Source organism: Astatotilapia calliptera, chromosome 16, assembly GCF_900246225.1.
Source record: "Astatotilapia calliptera chromosome 16, fAstCal1.2, whole genome shotgun sequence".
NCBI classification, from domain to species: Eukaryota; Metazoa; Chordata; class Actinopteri; order Cichliformes; family Cichlidae; genus Astatotilapia; species Astatotilapia calliptera.
In genome coordinates, this window is record NC_039317.1 from 23489012 (window position 1) to 23510058 (window position 21047).

General features: G+C 39.2%; 1 protein-coding gene across 8 annotated transcripts; it reads right to left on the reverse strand.

The window, feature by feature from the left end:
* Window positions 1–1086: 1086 nt before the first annotated feature.
* On the reverse strand, window positions 1087–20916 carry slc12a8 (solute carrier family 12 member 8). Of its 8 annotated transcripts, none has more exons than XM_026145648.1 (16): window positions 20751–20916; window positions 20089–20226; window positions 19547–19564; window positions 19061–19201; window positions 18801–18947; window positions 16755–16946; window positions 16391–16622; window positions 10911–11024; window positions 10629–10716; window positions 8757–8844; window positions 7617–7763; window positions 5198–5858; window positions 5004–5101; window positions 4789–4906; window positions 2943–3003; window positions 1087–2666 (listed from the first exon to the last, which is right to left on the reverse strand). In XM_026145648.1, the coding sequence occupies exons 2-16, from the start codon at window positions 20101–20103 to the stop codon at window positions 2498–2500; spliced, it is 2289 nt and encodes a 762-aa protein (XP_026001433.1). In that variant the 5' UTR covers window positions 20104–20226; window positions 20751–20916; the 3' UTR covers window positions 1087–2497. The 8 variants fall into 8 exon arrangements, with proteins under 8 accessions (XP_026001433.1, XP_026001431.1, XP_026001434.1 ...); XM_026145646.1 differs by having other exon boundaries at window positions 1087–2669; window positions 20751–20915; XM_026145649.1 differs by having other exon boundaries at window positions 1087–2669; window positions 19547–19611; window positions 20751–20914.
* Between the last annotated feature and the right edge of the window lie 131 nt (window positions 20917–21047).

The window sequence follows — 21047 nt, forward strand, 5'->3', positions numbered from 1 at the left end:
CAGTTTTCTGTTAGTGCAATCACGTCACAGCAGGTTTTAAAAAAGTGAAAAAATCACGTGGAATTCTCTCAGTAGGTCAGTCCATCTGCTGCAAGAATCCTTGGTCTTCATGTTTACTGCTTAGTTACTCTTTTGTGACTCAGACTGTATGTTTGTAGTCATTGTCAAGCTTTAGAATGAGCTTGTATATACATATCCACAGCACATTCCACTTTTCCAGACATTAAATATTTCTATTTTAGGTAGAGCCAGACTGAACTACCGGGCAGACGTTCATGTGCTCTGGTTGGGATCAGAGGAACATCTGGGGGAATTGGAGTTCGTTTTATGGGTAGAATAACAGATAACTCTTTAGGTGACAAACATTATTTATAGCACATTTTATTCCAAGGGAAACTGTAATTAATATGTACTATTCTGCAGTTCATTTGTTCATTTTTAGGCTATTAAGCAACAAAAAAAAAAAAAAAGAGAGAAACATGCATAAATTTGTCTTGACACATAACTGATTGTAAACATAATCAGCCTCTCAAACCAGTGCTGTGCAACACACATTGTTGGAACTTTTGCTTCAGTGACTTTGGTGGTTGGTGCAAACAAAGCAAGCAAACAAATGAAAGATTGTAATTTAATGCACTTTCACCAAACCACAATATTATTATAATTTTTTTTATCTTCTGCAGACATTATGCTCTAATCTCATTCCTGCATGACACAAAGCCCAAACATCCTGTAGGTCCAAAAGTGAGTAGAGTTTAGTCCTGTCTCCATCGTGTATTTAATTCCCACTGCTCACATTTCAAGCCATTGTGCATCAACTGAAAGTCACTAACTTTTCCAACCGCACAGGGTTTCTTCTTAGTCACTGCAAAGGCACAAAGCACACCAACCCTTCTACAGCTCAGCCCAGTGATAAGAAAATAAGTAATCAGAAGGTTTACGGGCTTGTGTGCCTGCTGGCGGGCCGTTGCTTTCACAGAAACAGGATAAGAGGAAGTGGTTTTCACAGCTTTGCTCAAACACTGACTCTTGAACTTTGTGATACTTCCAGATCATACTTGTAACTGAAAAAAAACACACCCCAAAAACATTTAGCATGCATTTAATTCACACCATATAGTGTCTTCAAAGGTTTTTGTTTCTTTCTTTTTTTAACCAGGAGAGCTGTTAAAGTGCTTTACACACATGGGAAAAAAAACCTCATTATTTGATACTTGCTATGAACACATTATACAGACTTGGAATTCAAGTATTTTTAGTCCCATTGTCACAGGTGTATAACACCAAGCACCTATCCATGCAGTCTACCTTTAAAAACATTTTTTTCAAAAAAACTGATTGTAAAGAGCTCTCTGAATTTGAGTATGGTAGCGTAATAGATATCACTATCACAACAAGTACTTTGTAAAATGTCTCAATATTATTATTGCAAAGCAAAAGCATTTAGGAGCTAAAACAATTCAGGCACATAGTGGTAGACCATGCAAGGTAAGAGCAGGGTTACTGCGTTCTGAGGTGTGAAGGGCATGAAAGTCGCCGACGCCTTACAGACTCAGTGACTGCAGAGCTCCAAACTTCTTAACATCAGCACAAAAACTGTCCACCGAGAGCTTCGTGGCATGGGTTACTAAGGCCGATCAAGATCCTGGCAGGAAGAGCATCCAGCGTAAAACTGTCAAATAAAAACACATGGAGCTAATCACTATGGCAATCCCTTATGAGAAGGGAGCAGCTGAAATTAGCTTTAGGTTTGATTGGAAATAGATCGGCATTTATAGAAGACTTTTGCAGTTTTACAGCCCACACAGCTCCTTGTTCTGTGTATGCAGCAAAATGATAGAGATATTCTATCAATGAGCTGTAGTGAGTGTAAAGTACTTTGCTGTGCTCTGCTGGGTTAGCAGCACCAGAGTTTGTGACAGCAACATACTGAATAAAGTGATTGTGGATTATCAATCATCCTCACCAACCTCTGGACCACTAACTGGACAGGTTATTGGGGCAGAGATTAGCTTTTCATTATTGCTATTATTATTATTTCAACAGCTGTGACAAAAAAAAGTCCCATATATAAGATAAAGTATTTGTCATCTATAAACTATACACTATGTTTTAAAAGTTTTGCATTTTAAAAGGCCATTTTAGAGTAATGGAACGGCAAAAAAAAACAAACAAAAAAAAACCCAGTTGAAAATGAAAGAGTTAAAGTTGAAGTTTATATTAAGAGGAAATAATAAATCTCTGCATTTGTCTGTTTGCATGAAAACCTGCACATTTAAGCTATCACCTTTCTCTGATGTATCTTATTCTTCCACATAACCTTTGTGCAAAGCTTTGATTTCCTTGAACCACCACAGGAAAACAATTCGAGCCACTGAGATTCTTAACATGTGAGCAGTATTCTGCCCGTAGTGCAACATGAGACACCGTTTGAGGCAGAAAATGTGGTATTCAGGCTGTCAGCTGCGACGCATAACTGAGGCAGTGTTTAATTCGGTCAGTGAAATGGTGGTTGGACCATATTGTCGGCCCTGATGAACGACGATTGATGACAGCGGTGACGAGAGGCAAAGTCAGCATTTTCCTCCGTCAGCTGCTTGGTTTTCAGCCCCAGAGTCCCAGACAAAGAGGGCGTCACTACGATCTCATCCCGGGGTGATGCTTTTCTACTGAAAGAGAAGAATACACAGAAAAATTAATTTCAGGCGTAACGATGTAGAAAATAATCAAAAACTGAAATCAACACCATTTACAGTTTAAAACTTATGAGGTTTTCGATTTCATTGCAATTTTATAATAAAAGCACTGTCGGATTATGGTTCAGCCATAGAAATAACTCTTAGCAAATTAAACTCACATATAAAACTCAAATTGGCTTCTTCATTATTTAATAGACATCAATGATGCAAGATTTTTCAGTGCATAAATAAAATCATAAATACCTGCAAATGCTACTCAGTGTTGATTTGAACCACGTGAAAAAGCTGAACTGAGCTGCAATTCCTGCAAATTAATCAAAATCCAGACCGTTACGTTTCTACCAGGAAGAAATACATAATTTTCTGCTGTAATAATTTTGCATTCAATGTTGCTAAAATTTTACACCTTTTTCTGCTGTGAGTATCTGAAGCTCTGCCACTACACAGGAGGTAGTAACTGCGCTGTGCCATTGGCAACATCTCCATTTGTGGAACAAATGTCTGACACTTGTTTGACGCTTGTGTTCAAAAATGTCGTGAGTCAGACGGCTGAGGCACGTACTGATGTGGTGAGTTTATTGCACAGATGCAGGGTGTCACATCCAGCTATTCAAGAAATCCTAAGCCACAACAGCTGCCAGGCAAAGAGGCTGCAAGTGAACCTCCCAGCCGACTATGCTACTGGGTCACGTAACGACATATGGTATGGTAACCAAATCTAAATCAGTAAATGTGAGATTGCAGTTTAGGAAGGATTTGGTTGCACATAATGAAATAAAAGTCAACGATCGAATGACACACAATCCCCCCCCAAAATAATTAAATAAATACAGGATCAGCAAGTTCAGTTTTGTAACACATTACTTATAGATTGCTTTTACTTTAGATAAATGATGAATGGAAATTATTTCAGTGCTTCACTTCCTTTAAAGAGTGACATAAGTCTTTAAATAAGACTACAGCTTTAAAATATTTTTAAAAAATATTTCAAAGGCCTTATTAAACAACTCAAGATACAGGAAAAGTTATTTGGTTCCCTTTAAATCAGCTATTCTTACTATTCTTCCAGTATGTACACTGCTCAAAAAAAAATTAAAGGAACACTTTTTAATCTGAGTATAGCATCAAGTCTGCTAAACGTCTGGGATATTGATCAGGTCAGTTAAGTAGCAGAGGGTGTTGTTAACCAGTTTCAGCTGCTTTGGTGTTAATGAAATTAAAAGGAGGGTTTTTTTTCCACGTTTTGAATTTGTCACCACTGACAGCATGAGGTGATACCTGGAGAGATTGTCCAGTCCACTGTTTCCCAGCACAGTCTCAAGAGCATGAAGGAGATTTCAGAAGACAGGCAGTTACTATAGGAGAGCTGAACAGGGCTGTAAAAGATCCTTAACCAATCAGTAGGACGCATGTATTTTTTTGTGCAAGGAGGACCAAGATGAGCACTGCCAGAGCCCTACAAAATTACCTCCAGCAGGCCAGTATTGTGAATGTTTCTGACCAAACAATCAGAAAGAGACTTTATGAGGGTGGCCTAAGGGGTCGACATCATCTAGTGTACCCTGTGTTCAGTGTCTGGCACTCTGGAGACCAATTAGCAATTGCCATAGAATACCAGAATTGGCAGAACCACCAATCGAGCAAATTCTGCCTGAACACATGTGACAGACGTGAAAGACTCTGGAGAAGTTGTGGAGAACATTATGTTTGCCTGTAGCATCATTTAGCCTGAGGGGTTGGATGGTGGGTCAGTGATAGTCTAGGGAAGTATGTCCCTGGAGGAACACACAAATGTCTACACGCTAGCATTGTCACCCTAACTGCCATTAGGTATCAAGATTAAATCCTTTTTTCCCCACTTTGGTGTCTTTTGTTCTTTTTGTGCTTTGTTTTCCTCATACGACTCATTATGCTTGTATTCATGTTTATTTTTTAATTATACAATAATTTATAATTTTAGTCTATGAAGCGCTCAAAAAAGCACTTTAATCTCTGAAGTTTCAAGATCAAGTACAAATATTAAGTGGAGATGAATTTATCCTGAATCCACTTAGTTCTTCTAAAAAGAAAATAAACATGTGGAAATCACCTCTTGGTAGTCCAGGACTTGTTTTCCCGATGTAGAAGAAGAGCAGCAAGGCAAATATTATGTTTGTTAAGGCATAAACCCATTGAATAACAAACATAATCAATATGGAGCTCAATGCCTGAAAGAAAACAAAGGATACGTTCACATTATTCCAAAACTATCAAGAAAGCCATGAGAACAAAATCAAAATATTGTACAGCAAATGTCTGTCATACCCCAATGAGAGCGATCCAGCGGTTACACAACTTTGCATAGAAGGAATTGTGCTTGGGTTGGATTTCAAAGCTTTGGTGTTCTGCTTTATCTCCAGTGCCTGAAAGATTTAAGAAAGGGTCAAACAGGTAGGTAGCTTCTATGATACAGTATATACCTTAATCTATTCTAATGTTTGATAGGTAAATCTGATCACCTGTGCTGTAATTGTGAGTCTCAGCAGGCAAATCCTGCTCAACGTGACCAATATCTTTATAGCCCGTGATTTGAGGCTCCTCTCCAGCCTTGAGCTCTCCTCCTCCACCCGGCCCCTGGTCTTCCTCTGCTAGTGAAGCAGAACTTGTCCCCTCTTCTTTCTCTTCTGAGGAAACACTGGAGTTCGAGTCCAAACCAAAGCTGTCCATTAGCTTCTGCTTAGCAGTAGCCTTTCTGTTCTTGGATGTGTTGTACATGTCTTGCATGCAGGAGGTCTTCTCAGCTGCAGAGTCCACATTTGAAACAGGTGGAAATATCTGGTCCATGTCCCTAGTGAACTCCAGCAGAGTGCCTTTACTCTGCGGACTCCCGCCATCACTGCCATAGTTTGGAAGATTGGCTTGAATCAGTGACGTGCTGCTGTGCCTGGTGGACCTGCGCTGGTTTCTTTTGCCCACTATGGCGGTGTCCCTCTTATCTTTATTCTGAAGGTGGGAGGTCATGGCCACGCTGAAGTAGGAGTAGTCGACAAAGCTGTAGGTGAGCATGAAGTTGATGGTGACGATGGGCGCCAGTACGTTGACTTGGCCGATGAAAATGAAGGCCATTGTCACCAGGCTCGTCAGAAAGATAGCCGCCACCGGGGTCTTGTTTGGGCCTTTCTGTCAGGGAGAAAAGGTCACACGATATTAGCGATTCCTGTTACAATGTACCAAATGCATGTATTGTGTGCCTCTAACTCAACACAATTTGTGTGACAAAGAAAAATGTCTTATTCTTCCTGGGATTTTGTACATTTGCCACAGCTAACCCTTTGCCAAGTAAAATCGATGTTAGTTTTGAGCAAAGGGGGAAAAACACCAATCCAGAGGAACAGAGACACAATGAAAACGAACATAAAGCTGAATCTGAGTTAAATAAAACACCGATGAGTGATCTTTTCCTGCTGTTGTCCACTGAGTTTTCAAAAGTTCATGTTCAGTGTTTGATTTACCAACAAGTAACAATCAGATGATTACTTATTCATGTTGCTGACAAATGTAAGCTTTATAGCTTGAAAAAAGTGGGTCGTATTGAGTAAATAAAAAAAAAATCCATTACACAAAATCTTCCTATGACTTCATCTGGACTTCTTCTGGCCAGTCTGACATGAGATAGCTGTGACGCCCATGAGAAAGCTATTTCGACTTTTAGAAAGGTTCTGGTGCTATTTTTCCATGAGTATGCCTACATTACATTTAATTAAATCAAACACACACTGCATAAATAAAGAATACGTTTGTGTTTACAACTTAAATAGTGTTCAGCATTCACAATTAAATGAATGGAATAAAACAATGCCCCCAACAATAATTGCTTTTCTCAAAATGGAAAAATGGCTTTAACATGTGGTTTGTTAACTAGTTTGCTTTTATTTCCCAGGTCCTATCTCACTGTTTAAGGAGCACTGCTGTGTGCTGGAGGGCCTCCAGAGCATACAGCGGAGCAGGGCCCTGCCCGTCTCCCTTCCTGCGTTTGTTCTGGGGCTTTGATTTGGGCCAAGATGTCTAGGGCCTCATTCCAGCCTGCTGAGAGAGGTCAGATACTGCTGCCATCCAGAGAAGTCTGAGGAAAACTGGGGTGGAAGAGGTCAGGTTGTTAACGTGACTATGTGTGCATGTGTTTTGCAGCAATGTGTCGTAACTCTTTGATGCAATAAAGTCAGTCCACTCACTTCTGTGGAGTGCTTGCTCTATAATTAGGCAGACCTGTGACCGTGTCCTTCTGAATCCATACACCACAGCCCCCTTTAGAGCCAGACTTAGCACACTTATTCATTTACAATGTATGTGTGTGTTACTTTGGGCAATCAGAGAAACCAACTTCAATCCCAATTACTCTATACAACTTGTATTTGATTCACAGAATAATACAGTAAGCATGCAGTTACAGAGTACTGCAGTCAAAATGCAATTTGTTATAGTTCAGTTCTAGGGGAATTTCACTGTGTCAAACTTATTCACAGTCATTTTGTGTCTACATGTGGTGTGAAGATATACAGAATGATGATGCCCTCATTTTAATTCAGTCTGCAGATATCTGTTTTAATCAACTAGCACCCTGAAATTAATCTTTGACTAGTTATGGTGACTTCAAGCTACTCTCAAGTTCATCCTCCCCCACGATATGCACACTGACACTGAAAACCAATCCTAAGACTCATAAATCATCCTTTAATGATGAGTCTTTTTGGTGAATCCTTTTTCATTCCAAGTAAGGCAAGCATCAGTTTTAGATGTCATAGTATTGGACGTTATTCTGCATGTAAGGGAATTTAGTAGCTGATGAATACACCTCAGTAATATCAATTGACATCAAAAACACTCTAGCTAATAGTTTTCAGTTCACACATTCCTCCCTTCATGGCTCTATCCACCCACCCCTCTTCCCAAAAAGGCCAGACAGGGAATGACCCTCTCCTGGGCGATGCACTGAAGGATCCTGGGTGCTCCATACAGGCCGCCCATGCAGGAAGCCAGGGAGGAGATGTAGAGGCCCAGCAGAAAGAGGAAACCCACCAAGGAGACCTGGAGGAAGAAGGAAAACAAACAGAGGGTGAAAAAGGATGGGTGGGGATGAGAGCTCACAACAGTTACGCCCAATCCAGTTCCGCTACAGCCAGCCCCTTATAAAAACAATGAGAAATCACCACTGATGGGCAAGTCAAGGACTTGGTCAAAGCAACATCTAATGGTCGTATTTTATTAAAACGTCTAACTCATGTGCGATCATTTTATAATGAATTTGAGATTTTTACCATTTTGCAGTAATGCTATGCTGAATGTTTGCTACACCAAGAGACAAATGATCAGTTTATTTGTTTGGAGCTGGGCAACACTTTCTGAAGACAATTTATGCATTGATTTCTCATTCCCTGTCCTCAAAACAAAACACTGTATATGACCGATTTGTTAGAAGTGCACAGTGCACAAGGCATCAAAGGCCTATTAAAGCTGTATAGTGGAGGCTTTGGCGAAACACATGTTATTGCAACAGGGAAGGCAAGAGAAGACTTTGCTTTTTTTGGTCAGACAATGCCAAACCACCAACTGCACATGTGACGGTGGCATGGCTCTGTGGAAAAAGAGGTGCTAAACGGGGGGATCTGCATGCCCAACATATTCCTATCCTGAAAAACCTGAAATATTAAGCTGCACATTTTCTACATTAAGCAAAAATAAGACTAAATCTTTTAGCACTATAGCAAGTGGTCCTCCCAGTTCTGAAACACTTATGGTTGATAGACTAGACGACACAGTGGTAATCCTCCCCCAACTTTTGAAAATTATTGCTGCCACCCCCCCTCCCAAAAATCCCCACTTCTAAGTCTAAAATTGATAATTATTTCCACATTTGAATATAATATGAATATAATGTTGCTATGCAGTATTATATAGTCAGAACACAAACTAACCACACCACTAACATAGTGAGACACCATGGGAAGTCCCCTTACCTCTCCCCTTTTGTTGGAAGGCCCCCCCTCACAAAGCCGAATGGAAACACAGAGAAGAGTTTACCTTTTCAGCTATCAAGAAGTCACAGCGTAGAGCTTCTCTGGTGCAGATGGCCCCCAGGAGAAAGACAAAGACCAGATACAGGAACCACCTGTGGGTCACCAAAAGTACAGCGCAGAATTACTAACAACTATTGAGTCACAACAAGTGAATGTCTGATAGCGATGTGTTTTTAGAGCGGGTTACTTTTGTTTTCCAGTGAATGGAAAAGAAAAACCCACTCAGTGTACTGAGAAAACCACAAGAGTAAAATCTAAACTTATAGGATTAAACCTTTCTGAAAGATCAATCCACCGAATCTATCAAAGGGTTTTCCTGTACTTTCTATTTCTTAATGTACAATCACTGTAGTCATAGTTAATCTAGTTTAAGTATTGCGTACTGTGGTGTGTAAATTTTTCCATTGTTTTTGTATGTAAGTATACAGTGCCACTAAAGAGTATTTCTCACCCCTTCCTGAGTTGTTGCTTTTTCACATTTATCAAATCTCAGTGTTTCAGATCATCAAACAAGTTTTAATATTAGAAAAAGATAATCAAAGTAAATACAAATTGCAGTTTTTAAATGATGATTTTATTTATTAAGAAGAAAAAGCAAGCCAAACCTACCTGGCTGTGTGTGCAAAAATAATTGTCCCCCCTCTTAAATCAAGAATTACCTGTGATTAACCACATTTTTTGGAAAGTTGAGATCAAATTCAATAGGCAAAATGAATTAGATTAAAAGATCTCAAAAAGCAGCACATCATGCCACGAGCTAAAGAAACTCAAGAACAAATGAGAAACGAAGTCGGCGACATCTGTTCATCCAGAAAGAGTTTCAAAGTCATTTTCTAAGACTGTCTGTGGTTCACCGGAGAACCACAGAGAGAGCCGTTATCCACAACTGCAGAAAACTGAGAACAGTGGTGCATCTTCCCAGAAGAGGCGGACTTACTACAATTACTCTGAGATCTCATCAACGACTCATCCAGGTGGTCATAAAACAACCCAGAACAACATCTAAAAAACTTCAGGCCTCACTCGCCTAGTCATGGTCAGTGTTTATGATTCAACAATAAGAACACCACTGCTGGCCAAATAGAACACAAAGGCTTGTCTCACATTTGCCAAAAATCATGATCTCCAAGACTTTGGAGAAAATTTTGTGGAGTGATGAAAACAAAAGTATAATATTTTGGAAGGTTTGAGTCGCCTTTCCCATGAACAACAGCCAAACACGGTGGTGGTAGTGTGATGGTTTGGGGCTGCTTTGTTGTTTCAGGACCTCGATGGCTTCTGTAGTTCATCACTCTATGAATTGTGCTCTCTACCAGAAAATCCTGAAGGAGAATGTCCGGCCATCAGTTCGTCAGTTCGTGCACTAAAGCGCACACACACTTGTGTTAGGCAGCAGGACAATGATCCAAAACACACCAGCAAGTCCACCTTCTTAATGTCTCACAAGACAAAAATGAAAGTTGTGGAGAGGTCTACCCAAAGTTTTGACTTATATCCAATTGAAATGCTTTGACATAACCTTATACAATCCATTTGTACCCCAAAAACCCTCCAATGTTGTTGAATCACAGCAGTTCTGCAAGTTCTGCCAGTTATCACAAATGCTTGATTGCAGTTATTGCAACTAAGGATGACACAACCAACTACTGGGTTTATTGGGAAATTACTTTTTCACACAGGGCAGGTAGGATTGAACTGCATGTATATTTACTCAGGCTATTTTTGCCTAATGTTAAACTTTGTTTGATGATCTGAAACATTTAAATGTGAATTTGATAGATATGGAAAAAACAAGAACTTGTGCAGAGGGTAAATACTGTTTGACAGCACTGTATAGATATGTGTATGTTTTAGTGGATTTGGGGGGTTGTCGTACGAGGTGAAGACAGCTGCTAGTGTTCCCACGGGGATGTTGTGCTCAGGTCGCTGAAGGTCTGAGCTCATGTTGAAGCCTGCCATAACCCCTACAACACACACAAAGATGGGCAAACCACAAAATGTACACAAGGTGCTTGTCAACGCAAACTTCATTTTTACATTGCATATGAAGCAAAGAATGATAAGCAGGATTTGAATGTTTGCATGCTTTTCCTATTCTGGGATTTTCTTTTTGTGTGAAATACAGAAATCTAAAAGAAGTTGTTGAGGATCTACTCACCTGTAGCAGCAGGGAAGAAAACCCCAAATACTGTAAAGAAGTTTTCCCCAGTGGTATAATCTGGCATAGTGTTGCTACTGAGCAGCCCAGCTGAATAACCAATGAAACCGTGCTCTGAAAGTGGAGACAAACTCACATAAAGCACATCAATACAGAAAGGCATGTGAGAATTACCAGCATTTCTTCACTGAGTAAACAGTTGTGAACATTAAATGATGATGAAGGAGGAAGAAACTATGCAAACTCCATTAGCTAGAGGTATGAAAATTAGTTTCAGGTCTTTCTTTAGACATGAAAAGTCAGCTCTCTGTTAGGCTTTTACTTATGTATCAATATTTTAGGCAACAAACACACAATCCCAGGCTGTAAATGACTCATAACAAGAATACTTAACTTTCTATCTTATGTAACATTCATCTGTTTGAAATCAGTTCATGAAGGGACACATAGCAGCTCCACCTGGAATAATGATGGTTATTTCTCTAGTGCATAAGGGAATAAACTGGTTTAAAAATAAAGAAGAAGAAACATTTGCTTCTTTAACATGTTTAAGGAACAATTATAATAATGAGTTTCTATTTCTCACTTCCTATTAATACAACCCAACAAATGTTGCAGTCTAGTCCAATCTTAAAATGTTTGTAGCTGCTACATAGGGCCAGCAGTTACCTTATGATTTTAAAACACATCACTCTCACAAATTGATTAATAATGTGTTCTTAGATTAATAAGCAGTCACCATATTTGGCCTTTTCCTGACTTTTTAAGCTACGCTTTGTGCAGAAAATTAGATCAACTGTATAAGAAATCACAGCATACAGAAAGGAAAAACATAGAGCACTATATACCAGGTGTTTGAACAGTACAGCATTACATTTGCATAGTCATTAGAGCCCTCCATAACTCAACAACATCTGCATCATAGTCAGCAATATAACACCAAGTAAATAAATGCTGCAAAGACTATTTCAGTCAAAATAAATGGCAACAACAACCGGTGACACCTTTCAAATCTACAGACTAAAGACATGCCGGGATGGCTCTAGGTCAAGTCAGTTTGCTGAATGTGTGAAGGCGGCCATTTAAACTACGCAGTCTGAAGGACCCGCCTATGTTACAAAACCGGACATTTCCCACTTGGTTATCTTGTGATGGGAAAGAATGTGTTCTCTCAGATTAATGACATGTTTATCCAAAAGGAAGTTACCACCCTTTTCAGAAGCTCAGCAGCTTCCAAGTTTGGGAGAAAGAATGAAAGTGAGCAAGAGAGGGAGACAGAGAGCGGGAGGAAAGAGCGAGAAAGGGAGAGACACATAGAGAGAGAGAGAGAGAGAAAAGAATGCTCATTTTTTTCCTTTTGTTTTACAAAAGGCCAAAAGAAAAGGCCTGGATACACTCTCTGTTCCAGCTTTGTATGATCTCTAGCATATGCGTTTAATGAGGTCAAAAAAGCTCAAAAAAACTCCCGTTCACTTTGTGACCCACTAGGATCGCCCTCTATCCAAACAATCATGATCTAACAAACCCAGGGCAGCCAGTGTCAAACTGCATCAAGAGCACCCCACCCATATTACAACATCATAGTCCAACATCCAAGTGGGCTCAACTCTGCCAGCTCTCACGGCTAAGCCCTCCAAGTACTTATTTTGGAGCATTCACATATTCATTACACTTTAATATAAAATCCTTATATGTACTACATTCACTGCAAATTGTCCCCCTCATTTTCTCTAGGAATAATAACAATGATAGGCTGGCAAAGATTTGTGTTGGGCCCTGTTGCAAACTACACCTCATTTTAAAAACTACAGCATCATAAGACTTCACACAAGATCCAGAGACCCCGTTTAAGCCATTGTGTATTACTTTGGTTGTATTGGCAGTGTGTTTGACATCACTGCCAAGTTGAAAAATGAAGTTGCCAAGCAGAAGCTTTAAACAAGGTGGATTAAAAATCTGATGGTACTTTTCTGCATTCGTTAATTATGTATCTACAAGATCCTCAACACCACTACCTGAAATAAAGACCCAAACTATGACAGAGCCTCCTCTGTGTTTTACAGATGGCTGTAGACACTCACTGTTGTTCATCTCTCCTGACCTCCTCTAAACATGCCCATAATGATTTCAACCAAAGATTTCACATTTGGATTCAGGTTTCACACATAAATCCAGTTCTTGTGCAATTTTGCATACTTTAGCCTTTCTTCCCCATTTCTTTTCCTTAAAAAAAAAATGACTTCTTGACAGCTGCCCTTCCACTGAAACCATTTCCTACAAGGTCCGTGTTAAATCATTCTTCTGAAAATGGTCAGGCACAAGGACTGGACTAAATATGAGTGAAAAAGCAATGAAATATCTGAAGAACAACTCTAAAAGTCCTTTAGAAAACCTGGAGAACTATTTCTCAAGACCATCCACCTATTTATCCATAAGAGGTGACTCAAGACTTTTGCATAGTATTGTAAAAGTAATATTAAAATGTGTATGAAGGAAACTTTGACCATAGATGTCCACAATATATAATATTATACCCCGGAGCTTTCCCAGTTTCCAAATAAGTAAAGTCATCTAATTACCATAATTAACTGACAATTGCTTGCTTTATGTGGGGCCTTCTTTATGAAGTTTGCAGCGTGCAAGCAACCATTATTACCCCTAATATTTATTCATCAAAGAATCCAATATATAATACTGAATCAGAAGGTAACTCCCACTAGGCTGATGATCCTTTTTAATACACAGCTAGAAGACTTGTCCTGACACGTCTTCAATTTGATCCATAGCATTTTGTAGAGATGTAGAGCTTTATAAGCCTATTTACTATGTTTCCAGCTCGAGCTAAGGCAAGAATGTCTTCATTCCAGTTTACTTATTCTGTATCGAGCAAGTTTACAGGCAGAGTGGGGCTCATTTCTGAGTTGACCATGCCTCTGAATGTGTAGTTAGATTACATGAACATCTGAGGCCTCTCCCTCAGTCTGAATGACCTCTTACACTCCCACACTAACTTACATAAATTGCCGTGCATGTTGCATAGGCTGTGAGTTTACAGAGGTGGAGCAGGTCCTGCTGGGATGATCGAGAACTATATATTATAGTAAGAATCACAGGGAGAGATGATGTGGTGGTCTCTGGAGTAGCAGCAGGCTTCAGATCTCAGTTCCGGCTCTCTCTCTTTGTCATTTTCCAAAAATGTGGGTGAGTCTGGTTAACACCCTAAACCCCAGACCCAAGGAGCACATTATGGCTTCCTTTTCTGTGGGGAATAGACTTCAAGTATAAGGACAGGGTGAGGCATGTCAGAGCGTAATTCAACGATGCACCACAATCAGAAGGGTTTGTGGTTAAACTGTTTGGTTGCAGAGACAATACATGGGCGGCATTACTGTCAGAATAATTTACTGTGCTTACAGACTTGTGAACTATTCAGGACTATGTTACATGCTGCAGTTATGCAACACTTTAATTTTAACTCCAACTCTTACAGTGCTGCAAAAAGGACTTGCTGCAATCCACTTCTTTGACATTTTAGTGAATGGGAAAACCAGGTTTGTAAGTCAAGAGTTCATATACATAGATACTTAAATAGATAGAAACACTCCTAAATTCATCTTAATGATTACTAACAATTAACATGGGATGGTCAAAGCCAGCACCCGATATCTGTGATTTTTGTTGCTAGGGATAAAAGTTAGTGAAACATTACAGGGGCAAAACATTAGAATTAAAACCAACTCTGATAATTTTCTGCTGATTGACAATCTGTGAACTCTAAACTTTGCCTTTCTGATCATGACAGAGGTGGAAAATACTGATTGCAGTGTTTACAAAGGCAATATCTGCCAAACATATTAGCAATCATGTCCATAGAAAGTGAAATTTTGATGGAATATGTGGTTAACCAGACATGCCTAAGCTGTGATAGAGCTACACAATGGCGTGTGAAAATTGGGGACATGTTATCAAACTATGACCACATGCTTTTGGCGGTGGCTCCTTTCCTCCAGGATGTGTCTCAGTGTTCAGTGAGTTCATGTTAATCTGGGCCGTTTCAGCTAGCATGGAGACCTGCTGGTCCTCTGCCAACCATTAGGTCACCAAAACACACACAGAGCTGTTCTTAATTGGAAAAATCTGGAGTGGTCATTATGGCTGGTTGTACAGATCTTAAGGGCTGAAAACTGGTCTCTACCAAGTGTGCTTTAAACAAGACTGGGAGTTGGGAGCTGTAGAGCAGTAGGCAGTCTGGTTTTAATTTCACCTGAAGTAGTCGAGCTAAATCCAACAAAAACTAACAAGACAGGTAAGGTAATCTCTCCGTTTTAAAAAAAATGTATGAATGTTTTATCATGTGTGTGAGAACTCTTGGGTCTTGTGTGAAATGTGTTGTTCAAAGACTCCTGGAACACTTTTTTCTTCCTACTCGGCAGGAAGTTGATAATCAGTGAGAACAGGAAATGTAGGGAAGGACTTCCTGGAGGTCAACAAAAAAAGACCCCCTCCACCGCACCCAAAAAAAATACTCACAATAAAATCTCAAAATACAACATAACAATACACATTAACTAATCGCTAAAGTGTGAAAGAAATAAACAGGTTAATGGACAGAGGAATGTCTGTAAAATAAGTAAAATAAGTGATACTGCAGCTACACCTACTGACTAAAACAGGTCACAACAGGTCCCCACACTCCTTCCATCACACTGCCTCTTTGGAAGCCCCCCCCCCCCCCCCACCCGAAAATTTAATAGTGAGTTATGGAGAATGAGATATAAAAAAAACAAATACAGCATAATAAAGTATTGGTATTTATAACTGGAAACACTAGTGTTCCCTGCAACATGAGCCAGGCTTCTCTTTATATTCTACTAGAGATCTGGTACTCAAACACTCAAAGAGTCAAAGGCAGCTTCAGCTCTAGATGTTTTGTGTACTAATGCTTTTTAAATCTTTAAAGCCTGAATCATCACATAATTGCCAGAAGATTCTGAATTTATTGAGCTATTTAACAAATTTCTTTAAAAATAATTAATTAAATTTTAATTTCCACACATGAATTTTAGTCTGCATCGTATTTCTTGCATCTGGCATTTTTTCAAATTGCTTAAAAATGTATTGTGCAATTTATTTAGGTGTTTTTCAGGGTGGGGGAAAAATGACACTGATGATGTGTGAGTCTCAAAAACTCACAAAAAATTGTATGTATCAAATAATATATAGTAGGTGTTTATTAACAGCAAACAATACTTAAAAGCCATGTTGGATTTTTACAGAAATTAAGAGTCAAATTAAAGACTCTACTACAACTACTTCTGACCAGCAGCCATCCTAGCCTCCTAATTTCCCCACAAATCTTCCTAATGCATGAAAAAATGTAACTATAACTGTGACTGTCTCTCGTCTTTGATACAGTAACCGATTGTTGATTTTTTTTTTTTGTTTCTCGTTTTCATTGTGATCATAGTGATGGTCGTTACCTGGGTCAAGGTGTGTGAATGTGCCAATGACAAAGTCCAGGGTAGAGATGGCCAGAACAGCCAGGAGGAGCAGCTGAAGTCTGACAATCCACTTGACACCAGCCAAGTTGATTCCAAGCAGACCTAGCAGCACTGCTGCTGACATGCAGCGCACCGCCCACTGAGTCTGAAGACCCAGCAGTTCTGCCACTGACTCGGAGAACCCCGTGATGTACATCGCCCCAGCGACGCACTGCAGAGTGGTAGAGAGCATTAATAGTGACACGAGATAGAAGGAAGGAAATTCAGTTTGTGCATTCCATGATTTTCTTAAGGGATAAAATATTACAAACAAACAATTTTAGCGGTGTTCAAATTCACTCACCTGCCCAAACACATAAAGGAGGCCAACAGTGCCCCCGACCCTTCCCCCTAGGATGGTAGAGATCATGGAGTAGATTCCTCCACTCCCAACACCACAGTGTTCAGACACTCCGATTCCTGACATAACTGTCACTAAAGCAACCAACACAACCATGGAGACGAGAACCATCCCAAGCAGCACTCCTGTGTTCCCCTGGATAATGTTAGGAAACAGCAAAGATCCAAAGTACAGAGTGATCACTGCACAAACTACACCACAATATGCATCTGCAGTTGTGAACTGGATATATTTGGGCCAATATACCACCTGTATTGTACACATCTTCTGCACATGACATCCTGCTCTGTTTAGTGCTTTGTATTCAGTTCATTTAAATAATCCTATCTTCACCTTTTTCTCCATTCTCTCGCATTTTTTTAATCACTCCTCTTTTCTCCTCCTTGTATTTGTTTACAGTGTTCTATCTAATAGAAAAAAAGAGACATGCAGATGCTATACAGGTGTGGTGGACCAGCACTTTTTTATTTTATTTGCTCAGACATTTCTGATAAGATGCGTCTCTCTCTGAAAGAGAAACCCTGTTTTCCACACAGCAAACTATATTTTAGCTGTCAAGCTAAGGCCAAACGGATGTAGCAATTACAATCACTGGGTCTCTTTGTAGCTGTGTCCTGTGATGACACATGGCTATTACAGTGTTCTGGATCAATTGTCATGATGACACATACTTAACTATATGTGAAGCTAAAAACTGTGCTAAAAAATGTGGATGAGCTGAAAGCAGAAAGCCAAACATGAAGCTAAGCCATTATGAAGTATAAAAATGAAAACATACAAAATAAAATTTGGTGATTAGTGATTTATTTTTGATTCTTTAGTCTGCTACTACAGTGCTGTGAAAAGTATTTACCCTCTTCCTAGATGTCTGTGTTTTGCATATTTGTCACACTTAAATGTTTCACATAATCAGATAAATTGTAATAATAGACAGTGGTAACTGGAGCATTATGGCATAATCTTTGGCATAATCTAAAGAAACTCAAGAACGGATGAGAAACCAAGTCACTGACATCTGTAAGTCTTATGGAGTGAATTTGGGACTCCAGTGGAACCACGGTCAAAGCAATTATCCACAAAGACAGATAATTTGGATATTTGGATCAGTGGTATACCGTGTCAGGAGGGGCCAGCTGACCACAATTAGTCTAAGAGAGCATCGATGACTCATCCAGGAGGTCACAAAAGAACCCAGAACAACATTTAAAGAACTGCCTCACTTGCCTTAAGGTCAATAAGAAAAAAACTGGACAAAAAATGGCATCCATGAAGAGTTCCAACCACAGCCGAGCAATAAAACCACAAAGGCTCGTCTCATGTTTGCCAGAAAAAATCTTGATGGAAAAATATTCTGCGGACTGATAAGACAAAAGCAGAACTCTTTGGAAGGCTTGAGTCTTGTTACATCTGATGTCAAACTAACACAGCATTTCATAAAAACAACCTCATACCAACAGTCAAACATAGTGGTGGTAGTGTGATTCATGCTTTAGCATGTCCGGTCATGCTTAAAAACATTCAGGGCAGCTGAATTAAAACAATTCTGAAAAGAAGGTTGAGACAACAATTCCTCCGTAGTGATGCCAAAGACTTATTGCCAGTTATCACAAATGCTTGATTGCAGTTCTTACTACCAAGGATGGCACAACCAGTTATTAGGTTCAGGGGAAATTACTTTATCACAAAGGGCCATGAGAAAAAAAAAACCCTTAAGAACTGCATTTATTTTCACTCAGGTATTTTGTCTGAGCTGAAATATTTAAACATGACAAATACGCAAAAATAAGAAATCAAGAAGTGAAAAATCCTTTTCCACTGCAGTGTATCCACCATGCACGGTTATTAGACTCATATTTAAAGCCCCATTATGGCAGTTGCATTTAACAGAATTCAGCCTTTTAGCATCTTATTAGCGTGGGGAGAGTTTAAAGTGGATTAGCTGTTCTATTACCTACAATACACAAAGTGAAAGATAGTCTGTTTACTAACCACCAGGTAGCCAGTACGCAGGAACAGAACCACACCAAAGATGTTGATCATGCAGGTGGTGAAGACTCCATCCCAGGTGCCAAAAAGCACCGGCTCCCACACAAATACTTTGATCCTCCACCATGGCTGATTAGACTGCTGAAAACCCTAAACACAGAAATACAACCGTAGCAGCACTGGCTTATCTGAAGTCACTTTAACAACAGCCTGCAATGATCCTACAAATTGTTTCATTTGAGCTGACACACTGAACATCTTGCCTTTGCATCTTCATGGAACAGATCTTGAATATGTGTGTTTTCTTTAGTATCGTCAGATTCTCCCTTCAACAGGCCTGTCTCAGCTCTTTCCTGCTCACAGGTGTACACCGTCCAACCGGCTGGCAGGGTTTCCATTGCAGCCTGGAGAGTTACAGTGTTTATATTTACAGGCTGGATGTAAAACAACAAAATAAAATCTGCATTTTAATATTGAAAAACTTTTTTGATCACATACTACTAGATTCACTCTAAAAGACATATAGTGTACCAAAATAATGGTCTTAGTGAGTTACTGGATGCTAGAGGTACAGTGCTTAACAAATGTATTACATCACCACCCAATGTAAGGTCTGTGCCCTAAAATAACAATATTGGTAAGAACCAAAAATCAGTTTCAATAATGGTTAACCCATCCGCATTTTTAAAGCTAAAATATCATTATAATGTTATCTATGAGTTTTGAAATTTACAAATTTTCCAACTTACAGTTAATTCCCGGCACTCCTGAATAAAAAAAAAGTTTTAGAGGTTTAAAGTCCAGGATTTCACATCTGGGGGAAAAAAAGTCAATACAGTTTGTTTTAAATAACAATATATTTTTAAATTTAAACACGTTTGTGACAGATTTGTCAAATATTCTAATTTATATTTTAGAACATTTCTGTCTTAAACGTGTATTTTATAAGAAGTAATCCCCCGAGAAGACAAAAAACCCACCCCAAAACAGAAAATACCCCCAAACATATTTTACATAATGATGTACTATCATGTATATGATTTTTCCTCGCCAAATATCGTAAAGTGTAGACTTAAAACTAGAAAAAGGAATAAGAGGATAAAACATGTATAATATCCCAATTAAAACATCCGATAAAACTGGATTTCCTTCTTACTTACTAGTCTAATACATTTCCGTTCAGAAACTACTGAGAAATTGAAATATCACAGCATGTTACTGGGTAATTCTGGCATGCCGCATTCAAAACACTCATAATTGTGAAGATATATAATCTATGATTGGAGCATACGGTTTTTCCTGGCATAGTAAACAGTACGGTAGCACAGGCATTTGTAGCGGTCGTCTTGGAAAGAATAGCACTGTTTATCCTGGTTAAACAGCAACAGGTGCAGCTTGTGGACACCCGGATGCAGCAGGGTGTGCTCCTCTGCGATGCGACAAACAGTAAATAGTTGTTAGCGTCACTGCTTTTACCTCAGAGGCTTCTGTTTCCAGATAAATAAACGAAGAATTATAACAAACATGTGAATTCATTGTTTCCTAGTTAGAAAACAAAATGTTGAAATGAATGATAACAATAATAATAGTTATGTTTATGGAAAGACAGCATATCAGAAAGTGTAATCAATTTCAAAATAAGCTCCTGGTGATATACGCTATTATGAAAACCGAGATGTGCTCTAGTCTTAAAATTGGCAGTTTTCTCAATAGAGTTTGGTGTGAGTGGCGGTCTTCTTTCAAACAGCTTCTTAGCTAGATTAACTCAGCGACACCTTACCTTTCACAATCTCATTTCATCCACTGCTTGTAATTTTTTTTAAAAAAATTAAAGAAAAAATAAATCCATTCCACTTTCCCACTTTTCTTTAAATCCTCTCAGTATTACAACGTGTTCGTCATATGGATACGTCAGCTGCCAGCAGGCAACTTAGGCATGCGGTTACTGCTCACCTTTCCGGGATGTGTTGGAGCATTTGCACAAGGATCTCGTGTTTGCTTTGGCAAGTCCTGCAGCAGGTAATGCTAGTAATGATTAGCTGAAAAATGCATCCACATGGATTTGATCCTTTTTATGGAGTTATTTCCTGAAACACGTTTGAATTTCAGACTGTGGGGATGTTTTCTGAGTCTTATTCCAGTCAATAAGTTACCAATCAGATCAGAAAACACATCAGTCTAAACACATATTCAAAAATAAATAAGAGAAAACAAAACTTGGAAGAGTTTCCCTGTACAATGACACAATGA